The sequence below is a fragment of the Branchiostoma floridae genome, chromosome 8 (genome assembly GCF_000003815.2).
Source record: "Branchiostoma floridae strain S238N-H82 chromosome 8, Bfl_VNyyK, whole genome shotgun sequence".
NCBI lineage: Eukaryota > Metazoa > Chordata > Leptocardii > Amphioxiformes > Branchiostomatidae > Branchiostoma > Branchiostoma floridae.
The window spans coordinates 17,346,688-17,368,969 of record NC_049986.1 but is presented as its reverse complement, the minus strand read 5'-3'; the positions used below and the strand labels follow the sequence as shown (position 1 = coordinate 17,368,969).

At 40.6% G+C, this 22,282-nt stretch overlaps 1 protein-coding gene across 10 annotated transcripts in view; it reads left to right on the top strand.

Annotated features, from left to right (window-relative positions):
* LOC118421528 (discoidin domain-containing receptor 2-like) overlaps nt 1-22,282 on the top strand; it is a 92,541-nt gene that overhangs the window by 60,468 nt on the left and 9,791 nt on the right. For 8 of the 10 annotated variants that reach the window (XM_035828852.1, XM_035828851.1, XM_035828842.1 and 5 more), the window contains 6 exons: nt 8,190-8,777; nt 17,148-17,250; nt 17,929-17,949; nt 18,519-18,747; nt 20,009-20,165; nt 20,531-20,939. In XM_035828852.1, coding sequence (XP_035684745.1) covers nt 8,699-8,777; nt 17,148-17,250; nt 17,929-17,949; nt 18,519-18,747; nt 20,009-20,165; nt 20,531-20,939 — 998 coding nt within the window. In that variant the 5' untranslated portion in view covers nt 8,190-8,698. Of the gene's footprint in view, nt 1-5,888; nt 5,911-8,189; nt 8,778-17,147; nt 17,251-17,928; nt 17,950-18,518; nt 18,748-20,008; nt 20,166-20,530; nt 20,940-22,282 lie in introns of those variants that run through there. The other 2 variants (XM_035828848.1, XM_035828850.1) reach the window with 2 other exon arrangements.

Genomic DNA, 22,282 nt, shown 5'->3' with positions numbered 1-22,282 from the left:
ATGCCACCAAATGTCAGTGTAAGTGATGTGTTCCATCCCCGACTGTGTTCAAAGATCGCCCCTACCATTGATATCGCTCCCTAATCTAAACAGTGATACCGACCTTAACTCTGTATATACCCAGTTTCAGATCCCCAGACATAACTCTGTCTTTGTATATTTGTCTGAGCTCATAGAGGCACAAGGGGGAAATCCTGGGCACGAATTTATTTTTTCTGCGATAAAGAACAGCATTTTGTACAGCCTTGGCTTTGTACGTGGTGTTCTAGAGCTGATAATACAGTCTTTAGTAGATCGTCTTTAGCGCTGAATGCTGGAAAACTCAAAGGCACCCTTTCTCAGATCCCCTCTACTCTAATCCCTCTGTGGGTTGAGATGTTTAAAGACTGCCTCTGAGGTTAAATGCTGACATTTCTACCGCTAAAGGTTAGACTGACTTCTGAGACAAATATACTCAGACATGTGCTGGGGACATTCCATCCCAAAGTCACAGTCTAAAGTTTTCCCATCAATATTTCTTTAACCTTTTCTCTGCTATGTACAGTCAGCCATGTGCCAACTGTCAGTTTATTACTGGAGAAGGCACTGTCGGAAAGGGGGATCAAAGTATTCATTTGTCAAGAAACTATGTAGCATAGAAACTGAAATAAATTCTCAACATTCTGTATTTATTGAAATTGGTCTTCACAATATCATGGACTATATTTCATATACAATTTTTCATGACGTTGCATTGACATATTTTCAGTTAATATTTTTGGTCCCCATTGGCAAGGGAGTTGTTTGCCTGCAAATTGGCAATAAAAAGCAGACTTCTTTACTGATGTAGTTTTTGCCACTGGCACTTTCTTCAACACCCAACTGTGATAGGCCCTTAGTAGCCATGCAAACATGCACGTGTATGTCTGTTCTGCATTTAGCATGATGTAGGATTTATATAGCACAAATTACCATGCTTCCTTATGCTTCAAATTGCTTACAGGATTTCTAACAGGATTGTTTCAGTTTGAAGTGCTTTCAGCAGAATATGTCAAGGAATGGTGTACCTTTTGATGTTGTATTTAGAAGAATGTAAAAGGTCTTGAGGTTAGATTTTAAATACCAGTCCAGTGTCAGGACAAAATGGACAAGAAAACAAATTATTGCAGGCCATCTAAGGGACAAGAGGTCAAATGTCAGAGAAAACTAGGTCCCAGAGTCTGTTGCAATTGTCTTCAACATTGGAGGTCTCTCTTGAACCAATTTGCTTTCCTTATGGTAGTACAATATTGTGATATAGATCTCTGAGTTTCAAATGGAAGAAACTATTAGACACTCATGTAACACTTGAGATATGAGAGAATTTATAGAACATTTGAAATTTCTGGGAGATTTGATACCCGTTTTGGTGTCTATGAAGGTCAGATTCGTGATGGACCTGTAATGAAGGCACCCAGGGAAGGCCGGGATCACGTAGGACAAATTTTACATCAGCGGCCAGGAATCTGGGGACTCCTGGCCTGGCTTGCCTTTACCATTTGGGTGTCCTGGTGGGAGCAAAGGTAAACATCATCCAACCTAGCTTCAAAGCACGCATGTCTGACACTTCCGGAGAGACATATATCTGCAGGGCTGTGAACACACAGTCCGACTTTGGGTCAGGCTATATAGAGTCCAGCCATTTCCGGTCAGGCCAACAGAGTTTGCTTTTAGCTCTGGATCAGTGACAAATGTGGTAGAAATGTGCGGTGGTGACGTACGGCAGCTCGGAATAGTCTTTTATGGGTTCCCTGTTCAGCGACCTTTGGGGGAACATGGGGGAAGGTCAAAGTGATTCTGTTCTGTCAAAGGAGGTAGATACTTTATATAATGTAGGCTTCTGAGCTCTTAATATTAACATCTATCAACAAGTAAAAGTCTGTGTTTACACCAGAGAATACAGTAGACAGGCTACCAAGTTACAGTGTCTTGCTATCGTTTTGAATTTAGTGTAACGTTTTGAAATTTTGTACTGTGAACTGGCATTACAAGCTCTGGCATGGCTATGTCTGGAGCTCCCAAGATAAGGAAATATGAGTAGGGTGACCTTTTTTAAATGATTTAGATATCATACATTGCACGGTCATGCTAAAATGTACTGATGAACTATGCAACCATTGTTAAAACTAGGCAAGACTTTGATCTATGTGTGAAATGTGGAAAAAGTAATATACTGTTTACTTGTACTGCACTATCTACCATCTGGCCCCAATTACAATTTTTCACACCTGTGCGAAATGTTGCAAAGATAAACTGGGTAATAACATAATTGTAGGTATGTTAGAGATGGGGTTCCTGATGCCAAACCTGGTCCTGGCTTGTGTCCAGCTGATCCCATGTTTACACTGGGGCTGACCCTGGCCCACAGAGATATTACTACCTGTCAGCACCACAGATACCCACACTGACATCTCCCTGGGAACCACAGGAGAGCTCTCCACCTGCTGATGGAATAGATGGGTTTCAGGAAGTGACATCCGACACCAAGATGATCCTTTCCTCTTCTGCTGCTTGTTGTTAGAAGGTCTGGCAGTGTGAAACTGAAGTCACTGACTCAGAAAGAGGTCCCTAGATTGCTCCAGACAATTGTAAGTAAGGCATCACAAAGTGTATTGGTTGGTTTTAGGGCAAAGAAGAGAGGAGCTAAATTGGAATTGCAGTTCTTCTAAACCTGTTGCCACAATGTTCTCCCTGACTGAGGGTTTTTCTTTGTTCGAAAATTTGTTTCTATTTCTGCCCCTTTGTCATATTATATAACTATTGAAATGTCATCCCCAAGACTCTGCTCTACCTATTGTCTCCCGTCTCTATTGTAGTTCAGTACAGGAATTTCAAGTATTGTGGAAATATTAGTTTTGGCTCTTTTCCAAAGTAACCACTTCCCTATTTTGTATTGTTCCTTTCAAGATTTTATCTGCCCATTCTAGTAGCAGCAATTGTGGAGGATGTGTGGAGGAAATCTTGGCTTTAAGAAAACTTGCTGATTGACAGTATTGATAACACTGTGGTATAAGAGAAGAGACCTCCAGTGCTGGTGCATCTCCAACAGCCTTACAACTGTGATGTTTTGTTTGTTGACCAAGTCAGCTTGGTCTCTCTTCTGTAGCCAAGAGATAACACACCGCCCTCTCTACTTACACACCACCCTCTCCACTTTGCATGAGGATGACATCTATGTTGACATCTTCTTTCACGCTGTCCCCAGGGGGTTGAAAACCATCTCCTCAAGGCTTGGGGACACCTTGGTGATTCTTCTGCTCCCATGGTTTTTGTTTGTTGTCTTCTTGATATGGTCTCCCTAAATCCTAGTCTTATCATGGTAAACCCTCTTACAATTGCAAGTGATGTCTCTGTTTCTTTATGGAAGGAAGAAGACGACGCTGTCCAGGTGTGCTCATTTACCATGTTAATAGATTTAAAGTAGTCAGAAGAAGACCAGAAGTCTTAAAGGAAAGCCAGACATCCCTTCTGTATTTCCTAAGTGGAGTAGTCTGTGTGACACAAGCTCTCAGTGTCTTGGGATTTTTTAGAGGCCCGACTAGTGAGAGGGTTGCTAGAATCTTGATTTAGTCAGGTTAATAAGAAGAAGTTACCTAGTCTGAGACTGCTGATTCAGAAGTATTTGCTTGCACACTGCCTTAGGCTGTGTTGGCAAAGGTCTTGTACTGTGTCATGTTATACTGCAGATCTGCTTTTCCTCCCCGCTTACACAGCTAGTGTTGCTCCATGCAGAGAGATTACAATCTGGGAGAATCACCTTCCATTAGGGGGCAGGGTTTGTGTAGAAACACTTGACTGTCTGGCTGCTCTATCACCATGTTTTGGTTATCAGTATGGTATTGGAAAGGTGTAGCATCAAGCATTGGGATGGAATGCAGCTATTGTGCTATACAGGGTTGAGGACAGAGTGTTTGTCTCTTGTATGGTGTGTGTGTGTGTGCGTTGTGTGATAGAGAATCACTGCATACATATTAGCATCTTCTTCATACTTTGCATTATATTCCCATAACTGGTATGTAGTGTATAGTTCTAAGATCTGTGCATTCCAGGTTGGTTAAAGTTCTTGGCTTCTGCAAAGCCTCTTTACATCCTATTAAGTGCTGTGCTAGAATGTGGGATGTCTTCCGTGCCCCACTTTTACCAGGAGTGTGGCTGGAAGGTACACATTCCAGAGTCTCAAGGATTCTTAAGATAACCTGCTGAGATAACCATCTTTGTTCATCTGAGTTTCAATTTCTTCTGCCCTTTGTTAGTATCTTAATCCTTACCACAGAGCTTACTGAATCTCTCTAAATGATTTTTTTCAAAGAACGGCCCTCTAGCTATTTATGGATTTGTGTCATTACACTTTAATGACTTGGAGGCTTAAAGTGAAAAATGAAAGAAAAACAGGTGTGAAAAATGTTACCTTCATTATTAATAGAAGGATAAGAATGGTTTAAATATTGAGTAGTCTCTCTGAGTTTCAAATTTCTTGATGTAGAAAGTAGGAATGTCAGCATTCAAGAACAGCTAGGACAAAGTCTTCTAATATTTGCTCATCATTCAACGCACACAACTTTATTCCATACCACCCAATTCTTTAACAACAGAAAGGTCTTGACACAGGAGAACTACAAGATTGGCTTAAGATCTATGGAATGTCGGTTAATCCTTTTTGTATCTAGTCAGCTAATTCTTAACTTAGGCTCTGGACTTTGGAAGATGTCCTGTAACCATTGCCAATTACATTCAGAAGAACAGGGTGTTAGGTTCTATGTAGGACCGAAATATTGCAAATTCCTATAAGAGACAGGTGGAGTTATAAGCCATCTAACCAAATATGGTGCTGGGTGAAATGGAAAGATTGTTTAGAATGGGTCAGTTTTTCAAAGGCCGGAATTACGGGTCTTAAGCCTCCCATCTCATCGAGCCTCCTTTGTTTATTTTAGCGAGATACTTTTTCTTGCAACATTGAGCTGGGATCAGTTATCTTGCTCACTTCCCACAAATGGCAGGCTGATTTTACAGGTTCCCACCAAGTGTTATTGTTACTGTAACTTAATGAGCAGTCTGTATAAATATACAACTTTTCTCCTTTCTTCATTTTCCCCAATTGTCTAAATTACATTAAAGCTACGTGATTAAGCCTACAAGAATGCTGACTCCAGAGTTAATTCACTTTGAACAAGACTACTGCCAGGAAAAAATCACCACATGATTTATTAACACCTTGGACAGGTGTAAAATCCTCCATTTTTTCCTTTCATTACAAAATCATGAATCTTTTAGTGGTTGCTGTATATGCACATAATAATCTTCATGATTTTGGTTGCTGAGCATGAGAAAAGTTTCAAATTACAAAAGATAGATCTAAGCATGTTGAATACCCCCTAGGTTTTGTCCAATTAGGTATAGGATTTGTAAATTATTTAGCAGAGCATTTAGGTACACATGTTATTTATTAGTCTCTTGGTTCAGAATATTGTCCGGTTCCCCTTTGACATCAAGTAGTATCTGATTGTTCACACCTTGTAGAGGAATGACAATGTATACACATTGGATAAGCGTCCAACAACAAAATAGTTGCCATTTTTCCGCAAACGTTCTGTGTAAAAACATTTGTGTGGAAAGTGTCCTACTGATGATGTTGTGTTTACAGCAGAGTGTGTTCTGTGTTTGGTCCATCGAGTTTTGTAAACTTGCCTATCCATTTACTGTCCCTCGGAGGGATAAAGATCTTCCCTAAACAAACAAATGCTGGGTTCAGGGATCCACCCTTTTTAAGGGCATTGTCCAGTGCGGTTGGGAAATCGTAAAGACAAGAATGGCCGGGTTGGAATATACAGAATGTCTGAATGTTTCTGCAAGGTTGTGTAGGTGGAGTTCAGGTTCTGCAAAGTGCCAGTGGAGGTGAGCAAGACTTGTTGCATGAGTCTTCTAGATTATGGACTAGCAGTTAAAGATTTGGTCTCAGTCTTTTGTTCCTTCTTTATGTTGAGATGTAATGCACAAGTGTATTGACCAGAATTCAATGATGTTTCTGCAAAAGGTGGAGTTGAGTCATACATTATATGTGAGCAAGACTTGTTGCATGAGTCTTCTAGATTATGGACTAGAAGGTAAAAATAGAAGGTCACAGTCTTTTGTTCCTTCTTTTTCATATTCCGATGTAATGCTCAGGTGTATTGGCCAGATGTACAAAGTACACCTTTGGACTTATGTTTGAGAAGCAGACAGACAAGTACTGTTTGATGAATGGGCACTCCACATTACAGAAATTCTCTACTAATTGTCGTTCCTGGGAACTGACACTCCCGACATTCACTTCGGAGTTTGTGGCATTCAAAGCAAAGACAAATTCCCTGCCAGATCCGCCAAACAGTGGTAAGCTGCCCTGCTGTCTCACATTTTCACCCCAAAGTCTCTTAATCTTCCAAGAATTCAATAACACAATAATGTAATGGATCGGCAGTACATGTATGGAAGTGCCCCTCCACCCCGAATTTCTTCCCCTAATTTGGGAGCAGGCCATGCAGTTTGAATTAAAAGTTTGGGGCAAAGAATGCTGTAGTTAGATGGGAGAACAGATGCATTCCCTCAGTGTAGCCTCCCCTGGGATCTATACATTTCTCCCCCCACATACACTTTCCTGGTGTTTTCTAACATGTTGATCACAGAGGCTGATATTTGATGGCTTGGCCTCTCCCAACTGTTTGATTTAGAGACTGAAGGATTGACTTGAAGGGTCAGCAAGGGTCTTTGGGGTGACTCTTGCAGGAGGAGGGTGTTAGAAAGTGTGGCGGCACTGTTATTGTTGTAAGGCCAGCGATAGGGTGTTCAAACTCATAAGGAACTTTGTATATGTGGTTTCTCCCACTCCCTAAGACATTTGTAAACAACCTTTGGAGGTATGTCTGTAACACATTTGTTTGAAGGTGGCGAGGACTAATTCCTTGTATTTTGTAGTCATGTTTTCTCTCTGGAGACTTTAGGACTGCCTATGAAAACAGTGTTTATGATGTTACAATCATGATTATTTGCTTTCTTAAAAGCAACCTGCCTCAAAAAGCAGCCCTGTATTATGATAAGGGTTTCTTGCTTAATTATGCTATTAGGGCTTTAATTGGGTGGTAGAACAAAGTGCCCCTAGTTGTCTGGGCAACTGGAACTAATTGTGATGTGTCCTCTCTGGGGAGGTAGAGTTTTTCTTTAATTAGTCAAGGTACACATACCAGTGGTTAGAGTTGAGGTCTGGTCTCAGTGCAGCACTTATATAGATAGATCAGGGCTGGGTCCAACTGGGATGAAGGACTAGGACTGTAGCTATGCTGTACAGTCAAACATTTAGTGGTCACGGTATACAGGTGGTCACTATAGACAGGGTCAATGGCAAAAATGATCTAAGGAAATAAAAAAAGTGGCCACAATGGCCAGGTGGTCCTTATGAGGTGGTTTTCACTAGTGCAGGTTTTAGACTTTGATGTAGTGCAACTTTACTGTACCAAGAACTTTTCCTACAATGTCAGAAAGATATTGACTAAATTGAGCTTGACATTCCCTTGGATTCCTAAGACAGTTGTTCAAGTGTTGTACTTTGACATACAGATACAGGTGTTCAGGTGAAAAGGTTTCCTGGTGGAAACCCTAAAAGATAGTGCAAGACAATAGAAACAATTAGCTTCTGATTAATTATGCTGTGTTGCTTTTGTCTTTATCTTTAACACCCCATGCTGTTTCAACTCCATTCAGTCCCCTAGAGGAGTGGACAGGTCCAGGCTTGTGTGTTGTCTGTATAGCCAATGATTGATGGACCTACCCCTATCTTTTATTTGGTATATTCCATATGGCAAGAGTTTTCAAAATTCCTTTTTTTTTCTGTGAGAAAAGTGAGAAGAAAGTTGTTGAAATCTCTTGCAGAAAAACTCTATGAGGGAGGTACCAAAGGTATCGCATGACAGAAACAGAAACAGGAAAAAGAAAGGGCTTGGGGAAAAAGAAAAGGTGAGCCTCAGCCACCCCCGGGAAAGTTTTTGGAACGGTCCTGAAATGATCGCTTGTGGGACCAACCAGTCCCCATCATTATCCTCCCCACCTCCGCTTATTACGTTGTTGCTTGGTCACAAAAAGCCCGCCACCAAGCAGACCGTTGAGTTAACATGTACTTAATATATCTCTCAATTGCTTCACAGGGATTTGACTGAAGCCCGTGTATGCTGAGGTAGCCAGTGAGAACACCCACCTAGCAACAAGGCTGGTGTACACGCGACAGCCTACAACCCACGGCAGACCTGCTCAGCTTGTCAGCAAGGTGGTGAGCCGATCTGAACCAGGTTTCCTGCGCAGGACAGGACTCTACAGAGATTAGAAAAACCTCCCTCCATCCGGACACCCACATTGTGTGTGCTGTATCACCAATAAGACAACAGACTTAGCCGCCGGGAGGTGCCGAGGTAACCATTTATCAAACATCACAGGAACTTGCCTCTCCAGAGCCGAGGAGAGCCTCTGCAAATATTGGTGGAAGGGAAAAGTACAGCCTTGGTGCATTCCAGCAGAGAGCAGAGTTTGAGGAGGCGACCTCCTGCCATGCCACAGTGAGCTCATGCTCTCTGGTGGGAAGACTCATCCCAGGGATTAGCTAAAACAATTGCTGGAAAAACGACTGCTTCATCAGTCGAGCAACACTTATCCTGCCGCCATGGAGGGGAGAGCAGGGCCTGTGCTGGGTCTCCTGCTTCTGATGACTTTGTACAGGGGTTCGCTGGCCATAGATGCCTGTAAGTACAGACCTTTCTTTTCTTTATGTTCCCCAAACGGTACCATATTGTCTACAATATGCGGTTTTGTCTTGTGCTCTGCTCGAGTTGTTTAGATAATTGAGTGTCTCAGTAACATGGTATTGTCATGGGGCAGGGGAAAGAGCAGGCCGCTATCTGTATCATGATAAAACTCAATGCATTATTCATTTTGTTAGATAAGAATGGGGCAGAGAAGATAGGGTTGAATCCTTCAAAACACTTTATGACACCCTGTCAAAAGAAAAACTATCACAGCAAATCCTGTCTAGAAGAGCCAGGCAACAGGTACAAATTGGTAGCCAGGTTTTTAAGACAGCATTTAAGATTCCCATAGTACCATTGTGTGCATTTACCATACACTACAGACAGCTGGCTACCAGATTGTCCTTGATTGATCATGGCCAGTTCTTTGCTAAGATTGTCCACAAACACAAATGCCTTTGGTTTTCTCTGTGCTCCTTGCCCTTGGGACTTAAAAATTGCCAGCTGTATTGGACTTCAGTCTTCAATCTTGTAGAAGATAATAGCTTAAAGTATGTTGGAACCACAATAATGTAAAATCATACCACCAAAAGTTGAGTCCCATCAAACCAGTTAAGTCCAAAGAACACAACTTTCTCTAAAATGCTATACAAATGAAATGGTATGTAAAATTCATCTTCACGCTACACTTTTGCTAGCAACTTTAACATTTGTCTCTTAGAACTTCCAAGGAAATCATATACTGTTTGATTATCCTGTCAGTTAATGAAATGACTCACTTCCTTGTTTAAAGAAATCTATGCTGTCTCTCATCCCCCTTACTGGACAATAAAGTTGTACACCTGTCTTGTCTTGTGTAAACCTAAACCAACCACACACACCTTTCCTGTCATGTTTTGTCCTGTCCCTTTAGTGTTCTTCCTGCCCCATGATTTACACAGTTTGTGCAGCATGTTCTAAGTGTGTGCTCTTCACCTGGGCCGCTACGTGAGCAAGCATTCAGTAATGCCCGAAGATTGCCACTCGGCCAGACACCTGCAAGTTGTTTGGGTTTTACTCTTTCACCTTTCCTTTGGAACCCTGTCGTGAAGAGGTTGGGTTGTACAAACAACATCCTCTTACCTCTACCCACCCACTTTGCGGAGTTTCGAGGAGAAAATTACAGAATATTGGACCTTGATATTCCTTAAACTCTTCCAGTTGTTCTGCTTATTGCTGCAACTGGGAGCTATAACCAGATTTGGAGGAAAAACACAGGTCGCAGGAGAACAAAGCTATCAGATCTTCTCCCTGCTGCCTAACCCAGCCTTCCAAAAAGACAACTTTGATGCCAAAAGTTTCCCTCAGGAGGGAGGGAGGTCAAATGAAGAGTCAAAGTATACTGTAAGCCGATTCAGGATGAATATGTCCAAACTCAAAGTGATTGACAGCAGTCGTGGTGTCAAACCCTCCCCGTAGTGTCTCCCTTTATGAGAATTTCCTTTTCTCTATTCATGTGTGGTGAATCCTCTTTGTCATGCCAACCACCAAGTCTAAAGACCAATAGACCAGAACCCCACTTCCTTTTCACCTGTATGTCTTCTTGTCTCAACTTGCTTGTCCACAGTTGTAAGGCCCTGAAAAAGTTAGGAAAAATACTGGAGAAAGACAGGGCACAGAAAGGTTATCACTTTTTGATAAAGATGTAGATAACTGATCTTACATGCGATTAGAAAGATTTTCATGATTTTAAAGTTTTTGGAACCACCACATATGATTGAAGAACATCCAATTTTTGTTAACCCACATGGACATCGCAAAGAGACTATGTAGCCAATTTTAACTTTGATCATTTTGCCCATTATCAGCATAGCTTTATCATAATCCTACTTTCTATGTCCCTCCCATTTTACACATTCATTTTCAATAATCCTGCCTTCCAGTCAGACTTTGAGAAAGATTTCCCCTGATAAGAGATGGTTTTCTACCTGCTTAGGCCCCACCTAGGTGAAACAATGCATGACTGTCCTGCCCTACAGGGGAACAGCCCCTTAATAATCCTTCTCCAATGAATGCAGATCAAAAAGTGAATCCTCTAACTATAGGCTGAAGACTAGAAGCCGCCGGGATACATCTAAATTAAAAACGACTGGGAGAAGTTAGAACAGAAATAACCTGGAAAGTTGATTTTAAACCATTCTAGGGAAACCCTTTTCAACCTTCATGAGAAAATGTGCCTTTTTTGAAAAATGTAAGGAAACATGTACATGTACTAGGACACTGCTTGTGAGTTCATAAAGTCTATAAAGTTGAAAGGAATTTTCCTCCTGGCATTCTTTGTCCTTCACAGTAACTGTTTCACTGTAGCCTGAAAAGATATGTATCATGGAAGCAGGACGTTTTCAATCTTTGTTTAAATGTTATGTTCATACACTAGAAACACAAGATTTGACATTCAAAGGCCTGGAAGTAAGTAGTCGATGTTACCAACATTAGCAGCTACATTGTTCCAGTTTCCGTAATGTAGAAATTATGACAATTAGAACAACAAAAACGAAGAGATACGATCTCCGTCACTGTGTTAGCTGCAGATTTGGGTGTCACGACAGGTAGGCTTTATTGTTGTAGCACAGTGATGTGTGCTTAATGGCCTAACGTTGGAGAAATAATGAGAGAAACAGAAGATGACACTTCACAAAGGGAACAAATTTCCGCCCGCGGCAGCTGGGAGAAAGGACGGGGCAGGTCTTTGTCTATGAATCACACCTTTTGTGAAGCGGGTAAACGTGGGTGCTTAAGACGAGAGCTAATGAGCTGTAAAGGGACATGTCAGAGGAAGCACATTTCTTCTCTATCTGTTGATTCTGCTTGACAAACTTCCTTAAGTCTTCATCTGTGATTCAAAGCACTACCAGACCAGAACTATATAAGAGTTATTGAAACTGAGACAAAAGGGTACCTCCTGTCTGCGTGTCCCAGGAAAAGTTAGTCTTTAATTTCGAAACTTCCTTCCTTGAGAAAAGTATAGGGATTGTCAAAATTATGCTGATCAGTTACAGGTAAAAATTCTTTGTAGTACGAGTTACCTTTGAAGCCATCGCTAATCAATCATGAAGGTAGCCTGTTCTTAAAATGCCATGCAACAGGAGGAAGCTTGCAATAACAAGTATTCCCAAAAGACTGTAAAGGTGTGCTTTGTCTCAGCCCCCGGGGAACAATTGAGGAGACAATGCGGTGGTCGGGTGAGTTTGTTTAAGGCACAATTGGTGGGCAGGTATCATCAAACACTGGTCGGACCATTCCCAGTCCTGCACTGCTGCGTGGTGACAATCAGAAACATTTCTGATATCTCAGACATCCTGTTTGGTAACAATTTTCTGAACTCTCAGTTTGGAATTACTGCTATTAATGTCGGTTTTGTGAATATTTTACATTACATATCATTCAGTGAATTGCTGAAGAAACTGGACAAGCGAAACAAACATCAAAGCAAAGTTGCTGTTCTCTGTATTCATGTTTAATTAGAATTTTCTCCGTGTGTTTGCTACCTTGTAAATGCTAGTGTGTTTTGTCCATTCCTTTCTGTTGATTTATTATTCTTTTTCATACTTTCGGTTACAATGAAAAGTGGAGTTTCTTAAGAGTGTCTAGTCCTCTTGGAAATGCAAAGATCATCAAAGGCAAAAGTGTATTTTAGCACAATGGCAGAAATTACCATATCAAGTTAGTTTCATCACCCTATTAATGGCACATTAAACACAGAATGGTGTCAGCCAACTGTCCAGGATATTGACAGATCTTTCACACCAAGCTGTTTGCCAAGTTCTTGGTGATCACATGGCGGCTCAATTTGAGAAGTGACGTCAGACAGCTGTGAAGCTGAGCTATGTAAAGCTCCGCACCCCAATGTCAAATTTGTCAGGAACACAAATAGCTCGTCTGACTGCAGCACATGTGGTGTTCAGATGTGGAGGGGGAAGGGCTCTTTTAGAAGTTAAGTCACGTATAATATCTTCTAAAAACACAGTATACCAAGTATGTGTGTGTGTGTAAGGGAAGGCCATTATAAGAACTGTACTACTGGCTTACAAAGGGAAACAGATATACTCTTGGTATTTTCACTTCGCAAATGCTCTGTTACCAAATCTTATCTCTCAAATGTAAAACTAGCCAGTAACACTTTGTTCTTGATAAAAAAACAAGATGTAGCCAAATAGTGAAAAAACAGTCTCTCAGATAAATTTACCATCATTTCTATACAAAGTTTCATAACCAAAGAAAGGACTGCTACTAGTTTGCTACAAAGGATTCTGCAATGGTTCTAAATCATCAGTATCTATGATGATAATTTTGATGATGATGATCTTTTGCTGGTTCCGTTCAGCCCCCCTCCCACCTGGGACTTGGTGTTATTACAACACAGTCTGGGATGGTTTCTCCTGACCACAGAGGTTCTGTACCAGGGGAATCCACCACTTCTCTGGCTTCCTCATAATTGTCTGGTTGTCAAAACTTTAAACCTTTGTGTTAACAAGAGGTTGTCAAATGTATGACTTTAACTAGAGGTTGTCAAATGTATGACGCAGCCAATAGAAGGGATAGAAAAATGGAGGAAACAAAAAAGACTGAAAGAGATTCAATGTTGTTAAATGTGAAAGAGTAGAACTTCAAAATGGCAATAGGGTACCATGTAGGTGTAGAACTTTCCGTTGTGAGTTTCCGTGGTTGGAATCAAATAAAAGATTCCTCTGGGCTTAGTAAACAATACAACTGCAGTGCTTCTCTGACACTTAACATGATGGTTTAAGCCTTGAGTCATACACTATTCATCAAGAGAAATGTCATAATCAATCATGAGAAAGGGCCATAATTTTCCTGTACCTGTGAAGGAACGTGTGTCTGCACTTTAACATCTTTTGTTTACCTGTAATGGAGCCTGACAGGTGGAAAATTGTTTAATCTCTTTACTTTTCTCTACCTTATGTTTAACAATACACTTGGAATATATTTAATACAAAGTTTACGTATCATCAGTTCAAATCAGTGTTGAACTTGTCAGGTAGATGCCTGCTGGGTGTAGTCCTATTCTTGCTAAAGTTTTGTGGACAGGTGGGGCTTAACTAAAACCTATCCTCAAGCCTGCTTACCTAGCCCCCAGGACATTGCTGTGTTTCATCTGTCAAAGAAAGTATGTTGTGTGTTTGTGAAAAATGTCTCCCCCTCTCTCTTTCTCTGCTCTGCCACCTTGGATGCTCTTGCAGACTATGGTAAGGTGGTTCTTTCTCCTCTTGTCTCATTCATTTCTTCTTTTTAATTCAATTTCTCATTTGTAAGACGTTCATGTGTCTCTCCCCCTCAATGTCTCTACATTTCCCCAAGTACTTTCACACTGTGAGAATGTCTCGTGGTTTTACGCACTAGCCTAAGGCAAAACACAACCATCAGAAACCTTGCTCCAGAGTTCAAAGGGTATTCTCCCAACGGAAATCATTAACAATGTCACACGCTTGTCTTTCACATTGTTTATTAGTATCTGCCTCCAGGGCAGGTATACATACACTTTCCATGGAGCAAGTGGTACATCAGAATGCAACTTTATAACAACTTTCAAATCTGAAAGTTTTTGTTGTGGCCCAGGGACAATGGGTCACCAATTTTGTTACTCATATCATCTTTTTGTCGTGTAAAGCGTGCATTATTGGCTGAGTCTTACTCATTTTTCGAAATATTTGACATGAAGGCTACCTATTGCCACAGTAAATTTACTACAAAAGTTTTAATTCCAAGAACTTGAACAAATGTTACCTAAACCCAAAGAACTTAAACTCATAAGAACATTTTTTTACGATGTCTCCATTTAGTTCATTATGTAGCAGTTATCTCACTTTGTGTGGGGGTGGTAGGCAGGTGCAGAGGTGTTAATGGGACCTGTTTACAGCCTGAAGATTGGGGATTAATGGACAGTGCAGATCTAAAGACTTCCTGACTCTTGTGGTCACCACACTGTGTGGTCACTGCTCATCCTGCAAGTCCAGTCATCAATACAGGGATCTCACTAGAAATAGTGAGCATTGTAGATAGTGCTGTAGTACTTTGGAGGGCAAAAATGGTTGGCACAAAGCACAGAACATGCCTATATGTGGGGCTGAGACCAAAACAAAAATTGGGTGTAGCACCACCATTCCATTGCCTAGGGAGATAGCTGGATAGTGGATGGTGACTTTTCCGAAGGGAGTAAAGTAAACAAAACCCACATTCATTTGATCTGGAATGATGTCAGAAGATCTGCATGTCTGTGCCTGTAGGTTTGACTTGCAGCATTCCTTGACAGTGTCGTAAGCGCCCTCTCATCTTTGACATTAACACAGTGACCCATCTTTCCTAACTACGGTGAGAAAGAGCTTCCCACTCAAGAAAAGTCAGGAAGTTTGTGCTTTCAGTAACTGGTCTAACCAAACTTGGGTTCTCCAGAAGTTTGAACAGACGTTCCTCAGAATGTTAATCTTGAAAAAAATGTTACAAACATTGCCTGCTCAATACTCCAGGGATAACTACTTGCATTCCTGTTTGGGATGTTTAACAGTATTCTTGAACCTTTACATCTGGTATCATGGTAAGCATGTTATCTTCCTTTCTGTCATAGTCTTTACCAAACGGATAGACTGCAAGCTAATACAGAAAAAAAATGTCTTCCGGAGTCCGTAGGTCATGAGCACTACAACGTATTCGATATCAAACCTCTAAAAAGAAAGAGTTGAATATTTGATTTGGGGGGGCTTTGTTTCATTTTAGATAAATGCTAACACTTACATGTATTATAATACTTCCAGTTCTTTAGCATTTTAATACTGTCAACAAACAGGTTATCTGCTGTTCTTGTAAAGCCTTTGATCATTCTTGAAGAGTAAAAGCTATGACGAATTGATTCACCTGTATGGTCCTCTATCTAAACAACAGTGAAAACAGGTAAACATCCTGTCCAGTGTAGGATGGGAGGAGAGGGTCTCAGTCTGTCAAAATAAGGAATTTCTTCTGTTTTTCTACGAAATCCTCATGCACAGATAAAGGTGTGTGGTGTGTTTGTAGCCATTAAATTGTGACCAATTATAGCTTCCAATGATTTTATTTTTCATGAAACTTTAAAACCATCAGTGATATGATGTTTTACAAATGTTCTTTGTCACTAATGGTGGAACAGTGAATCGTACAGACTCTGACTATACGTTAAAAGAAACATACTTCCTTTTCCGAATGGCTTTATCCTGAATAGCCATAGCATAGTCTAAACAAAGAGTGACGTGTGCACCTAGCAGGGTACAGTGGTCAGACTGTAATGTCCCGCCAACCAGACTGGAGAAAGATTAGGAAAGGAAGGGACTGTTGTTTGGAAAAACATTGGGCATCAAGAACTAATGCTTGATAAATCTTATAATGAATCATTCACAGAAGCATTTTTATCAGTACCAGATGGTCATTGAAAGAACAATGGCTTTATCTATTGTCTTAATTTCCAAAGTGATTAAAAAAAAATGAAATCCACCGGTAATCAATATTGATTCCATATAATCTATAAGGGAGACATTTCCAGGCCCGGGATATTCCCAGAAAACTTGGACCATTGTTGGTTTTAATCTCGCTGGATTATCTGAGATTAGGCTAATCCCACCTGGTTCATTAAGATCATGTCACGCAGATATTGTGTGGTCCTTGGGAGTATTTGTCCTAAGCTAACAGAGCCCCACCTCCTGCAGTCACAGCCTTGTGAGTTCTGAAGGGTCCTTCAGACATCCCAAAATCTTAAAGAAAATAGAACCAGCCAACTTGAAGGTCCATGTAGTGAAAGGACGGCATTCAGGACTCTGTCTGTGCAAATAAATTCCTGTTGCCGTGATCAGGTAGTCTGGGTTGTAGATCTACCATCCACATCCCAGAAGAAAAACAGGATTAGTACTGTTTGAACAGCATCTGTACAAATAGCTGCAGCAGTGGTAGTACTTCTCTGAAATGGTCAGGAAAAAGAAGTTCTTTCATGCAAGCTTGTGTATGAGTAGTATGAGCGATATTTGCTTAAAGAAGAGTCACCTGAAGTACTGATGTATAAATAGATTTTACATAATATATACCTGGGAGCTAGTAAAAGAAGTTCTGTCTTGTAAGCATAAGAATAAATAGGTGAAGAACATATCATCATCCTATTCTGTTGAAGAGATCACAAATTTGTGTATGAGCAACAAAGAATAGTCACATGAACTACCATATTAAAAGACTTTACATAATAGAGCTAGAAAACCTTTGTGTACATATACATACCATACTAACAGACTGAATTTGTTCATCAATAATTGAAGAGTGATACTAAATGATATGTATTATCTTGTTTCTCTGCAGCAACATGCCGGTATTCCCTGGGTATGGAAGACAAGAGAATCCCAGACGAGGACATCTCAGCAAGCTCCTCACATTTCGAAACAGTTGGTCCAAGCTATGCAAGGTATGGTGTGTAGTATAGTTATCCTGTTATGTTGGAGAAAATGGTTTCTCTGGGAGGTACTGCTTTTATCAACTACAGTTGTGAATATGCACCTTGCAAATGTTGCAAGGATTTGATCTGCCTTGGATATAAGCCTGGAAGAATGTTAGGCATCAAAATAAAGTTCTATGTTTCATATACCAGTGGCCCTCTTTCTTGTTCCTTTCTCTCTGGTCTGTTATTTCTCTACCATTCCATGCCATATGTACTATTATTCATTAACACAATTCCTTCTGAAAGGTCTTCTTTCTGGTAAAACTTTCCTCATTCTCTCATTTCTTTGAACATTTCCTCACTCTTTACAGTAATATTTGTAAGGCATTCCAGACTTGGATTGTCTTTCTTCATGATTTTGCCATAGATTCATACAAGTGTCTTTTGTTGTGTCTGCAGGAAAGACATGCAATAAGACAGTCGGAGAAATGTTCTATCTTTGTGCTATTTGATCGAAAATTGCTTCCTTTTGTAGTCAAACAGCATGATGATAGAATATTATAGACTTGTCTCATTGCTCATGTATTTTTCTTTTAGACAATTCATGCATGATTCCATCCATGATTTCTCTTTGTTGGTTGGTGTTGACGTGTGATTCTCCTCTCTCTTCTGTTCCTTATGTATCTGTCCTGTGTACCTCCCCAGACCTTACATAACTCGCCGGAGGTGAGTCCGACGGGCGCCAGAGAAATTGCACCCCAAAATTTGTCCGGTTTGGTCGTTACAAAGAGTGGAGTTTGAGAATAACGAACTAATTGCATTTGATGTGATGTGACTGAAAATGACAATGTGAAGATGGCTTCATGATAATCCTACTCTTTGCTGTACTTCGCTTTTAAGACAAGCCAACATTTTATGTTTTTTTAAGGCAATGCTAACACATAATGGCTTTTCCATTTTAATTTTCTTGCGTTCCTTTTGCTTCAGTTTGTTGCAGCAGATTTTGCCCTTGACATAGAATTCTAAGAGGCTGCAATTCCTGATAGCCTTTGTAGTGTTTAAAAGCTTTTGTTTTCATCCTGCAATTAGATGAAAATAAGTTGACTATTTGTGCTGCTGCATAGTTGCTGATAGAGCTGGCCATGTGGAAAAGAGGAGTGTTCTTACTGAGTGCCTTTGCCTTGGGATGAGTAAAGAAAAATGTTTTCAAACTTTTTTTTCTCAAAAAGATGTGGAGCCTCTGTCAAAATGTAATCATTTTTACTGCAAGTGAACTCTTTTTGTTGCGTTTACAGACTAAGACAAGATGAGGGTGACGGCGCGTGGTGCCCGCGAAACATGGTCACAGACGAGTCATACGAGTACCTCCAGATCAACATGCGCACGCAGCGCTTCGTCACGATCGTGGCGGTACAGGGGAGGTACGACGAGGGGATCGGGAGGGAGTTCGCTCGCAGGTTCCGACTGGAGTACAGCCGGGACGGGAAGGTGTGGAGACGATGGAAGGACAGGACAGGCAACGAGGTTTGTTTATCTTACGATACTAGTACTAATTTACTAGCTTTACAAAGTCTTATGAATCCATAGCTACACACAGTATCATGGAGAAATTTCATTTACACTCCAACAGCCAAGAATCTGTCTCATTTCCTTGGCATGTACCAGGAATTTTCAGCAGGAAGTTTGTCCCCATGTGAACCGGGATGCCAGGATGTTCCCCATCCATTCTCACAGGCATCTTGCCACCTCAATTTCCCAACCTACAGCAACTGCCTGGGACAGTTCTGAGACTTGAATGAATGAGTGTGGTGGTTGTACGAAATGGAAGTGTCTCTTCTAAAACCAACTGGTGAACGAACAATTTCCTGTCATTTTACATTCTTTGAAACTGTTTCTCAATACAGAACAATGACACAAAGATCTTACACTGATCCTGCTGCCATTTTTTCGGGAGTAATCCTAACGGAATTATTCTCAGGAGATTATCAAAGTGGAACAATTAAGGAATGTTCCCAGGCCCTATGTATCCCACCCACAGTATTGGAAAATACAGACAAAGGAACTTAAACAGATCATAATTAGTGTAATTAGTTTTATCCTCTTAATTCAATTACATTGTGAATTGCACCAGTGTGTCTAGTCGCTGTAACTGCACGGTTAGGGTTTTTATCTAATTGGAGCTTTTCTGCTCGATGATACAAGTATGTGTATTGATTAGTCCAGGTGGATTTATTGGCAAGTTTTGTCAACACTGGAAATATTGGGAGAAAGCAAGTCCTTCACATACCTTCTTGCAATTAGTTCTAGGTCAGTTTTGGAAATAGAAAGCTAACCATAGATCCACACCACAGGCAAATTCCATAAGTTTCCGTAATTATTGTGTCAACAAAATGACATGGATTAACTCATCATCATCATCTAGATTAACTAGAAAAGGCTATTTAAGGGGTTTCCAGAGTCGTTTTTTTTTTACATTTTAGATATGTTTACAATATGGATGCAGTTAAAGTATCGAGGCAGTATTTTACGTTCCTCATATTCTTACTTGTTCAATATCCATAAGGATCATGAATGTTCATAGGAAAAATTGGATTGTTGATTTCTGATGAAGCCTCAGAAAAAGATGGAGAAAGATTTGAAGAGTGATAGATATTGCTCAAAACTTTCTGGAAGTAATCAAATAATTTGTCCAATTATAGATATTGATTTGTTTCTAGACATCGTTTGCCTGGATGTGTAGCCTTGATCAAGGGATGGGACCAATGTTTCTTCATTTTCTCCTCAGCTCTTGGAAGGGAACACCGATTCCATGACCCCAGTGTTGCGTGACCTTGACCCGCCGTTCATCGGGAACCACATCCGCTTCATCCCGCTCAGTAACGACCCGGGCGTGCCGCAGACCGTCTGCATGCGGGTAGAGATGTACGGCTGCGAATGGAACGGTGAGAATGTTGCAAAATGGGTAGCATGTCGGCATTCTTCAGGGTCTAATAAACTGGATTATTATTGATGAGTGACTCCAATAGTCAAGTCACATTGTATAGGCACACATATACCCTGTACATGTATAGACACACTTGTACCATAACTAACTTGTAAGAAAGCTAGATTATCAGAGTACATGTATGCATTTTCCATATTCATTAGTAATGTTGTTACATTCTCAAGAAAGATGGAGTACCTCTGTAGGCCTCTAGATGTCTCTTTTGTAAGCCTTAGCAATGACAATGTAATTCCATCATCACTTGCTAGATGGCTCTTTTGTATGGACTTGTCCTAACCTAACTTACCATTTACCATTTCGTAGATGGCCTCGTATCGTACTCCATGCCTCCTGGACAGAGCCGCGGGGACGTCCTTGTCAACGACGCCACCTACGACGGTGCGAAAAGCACGTCCCTCGTGTACAGCGGACTGGGACAGCTTACCGATGGAATAACCGGCCCCGACAACTTCCTCTTAGATGCCAGTGGCATGTGGACCGGGTACGAGTGGGTTGGCTGGAAGAACACGACCAAGGGAACCAAACCCGTGGAGATTGTTTTCGAGTTTGAGAACGTGAGAAACTTCACCACCATGAAGATCCACTGTAATAACTTCTTCCTGCGGGAGGCAAAGGTGTTTGATGAGGCAACGATATCCTTCAGTATCGAGGGGACATACTACTCCCGCACGCCAATAGTGTACAAGCACATACTGGACACTAACAACTACAGGTAGGAAGGTCTTCTTTACTTTGATTTCCTTGTTTTGGAGTAAAGAACAGAAATAGTGACAAAGGTTTACTGAGTTACTGTATGGTAACATTTCTTAGCATGTACAGCATAAAAGGTAATACATGTATATCAAATTGCACCTTTGTTTCGTTGAGAAAGAAAATGCAAATATCATATAAAGTAAGGATCTTCTCGTAATACTAAAACAACTAGAGTTCGGCGACCTCATACCTCCATGAAAATTTAGAGCTTTCGTAAATTTCATGCAATTGACTAAGACATTAACATAATTTATGCATGGTGTTGTTCATCATTGACAAACATACACATGTCACAATTATAAAATTCCCATTATTAATCATAAAGCGGTTTTGCAATTTTTACATGAATTATGCAAATAAGTTCCTCATTACCATATTTGGTATCTGCTTATATTCCACCTATCATAATTAACATGCGTTACATTTATTGAAGTCCAGTTATTGCAAACAATGGAATTATACAAATTTCCTCATTAATTATGCAAATTAAGTCCTCACTTGCATAACATGTATATCATTATGAACATCTTTGCCTAAGGTACCCGCATGCCTAATATGATACCAATCCGTCAATCCTTTCTGCAGTTATCCTCTTTGGAATGTCTTGACAAAAACGCCCCTGCAGTTCCCAAATTAGATGTTAGGGGGCTGAAACTTGCCTCACTTTGTCATGACGCTAAAAGCTATCTATCACCTAAATTTCAAGACCATATCACGCCCAAGACAAGAGATACATAGAAAAAACTGCTATGATTGAATGTTGTCATTAATTATGCAAATTTGCTCCTATTTTGCATAATTAGTATTTCATTTTGTACAACATTGTCTGAGGTACCTACATACCAAAAATCATGAAAATTCGTTGTTCCCTTCTTGAGTTATCCTCTTCAGAAGTTTTTGACAAAAATGCCCCTGCTATCCCAAAACTAGACGCTAGGGGGCCCAAACTTATGTCACTTCTTCCTGAGCACAAGAGCTATCTAATACTCAAATATCGTGACCATAGCATGTTCAGAACACCGAAATAGCAAAACCAGAAGTTGCGCTGCAGTACCAAGGGGAGCCGCTAGGGGGCCCCAAATCCAATCATTTCCAGCTTTCATCACACCCTACCAACACACCAAGTATGAAACCAATCCATCCGACCGTTCTTGAGTTATCTTGTTTACACACAGACACACAGACACACACACAGACAAACGCAGGGTAAACTAGAGTTCGGCGACCTCATACCTCCATGAAAATTTAAAGCTTTCGTAAATTTCATGCAATTGACTAAGAACGTTCCTATTCAGGCCAGAC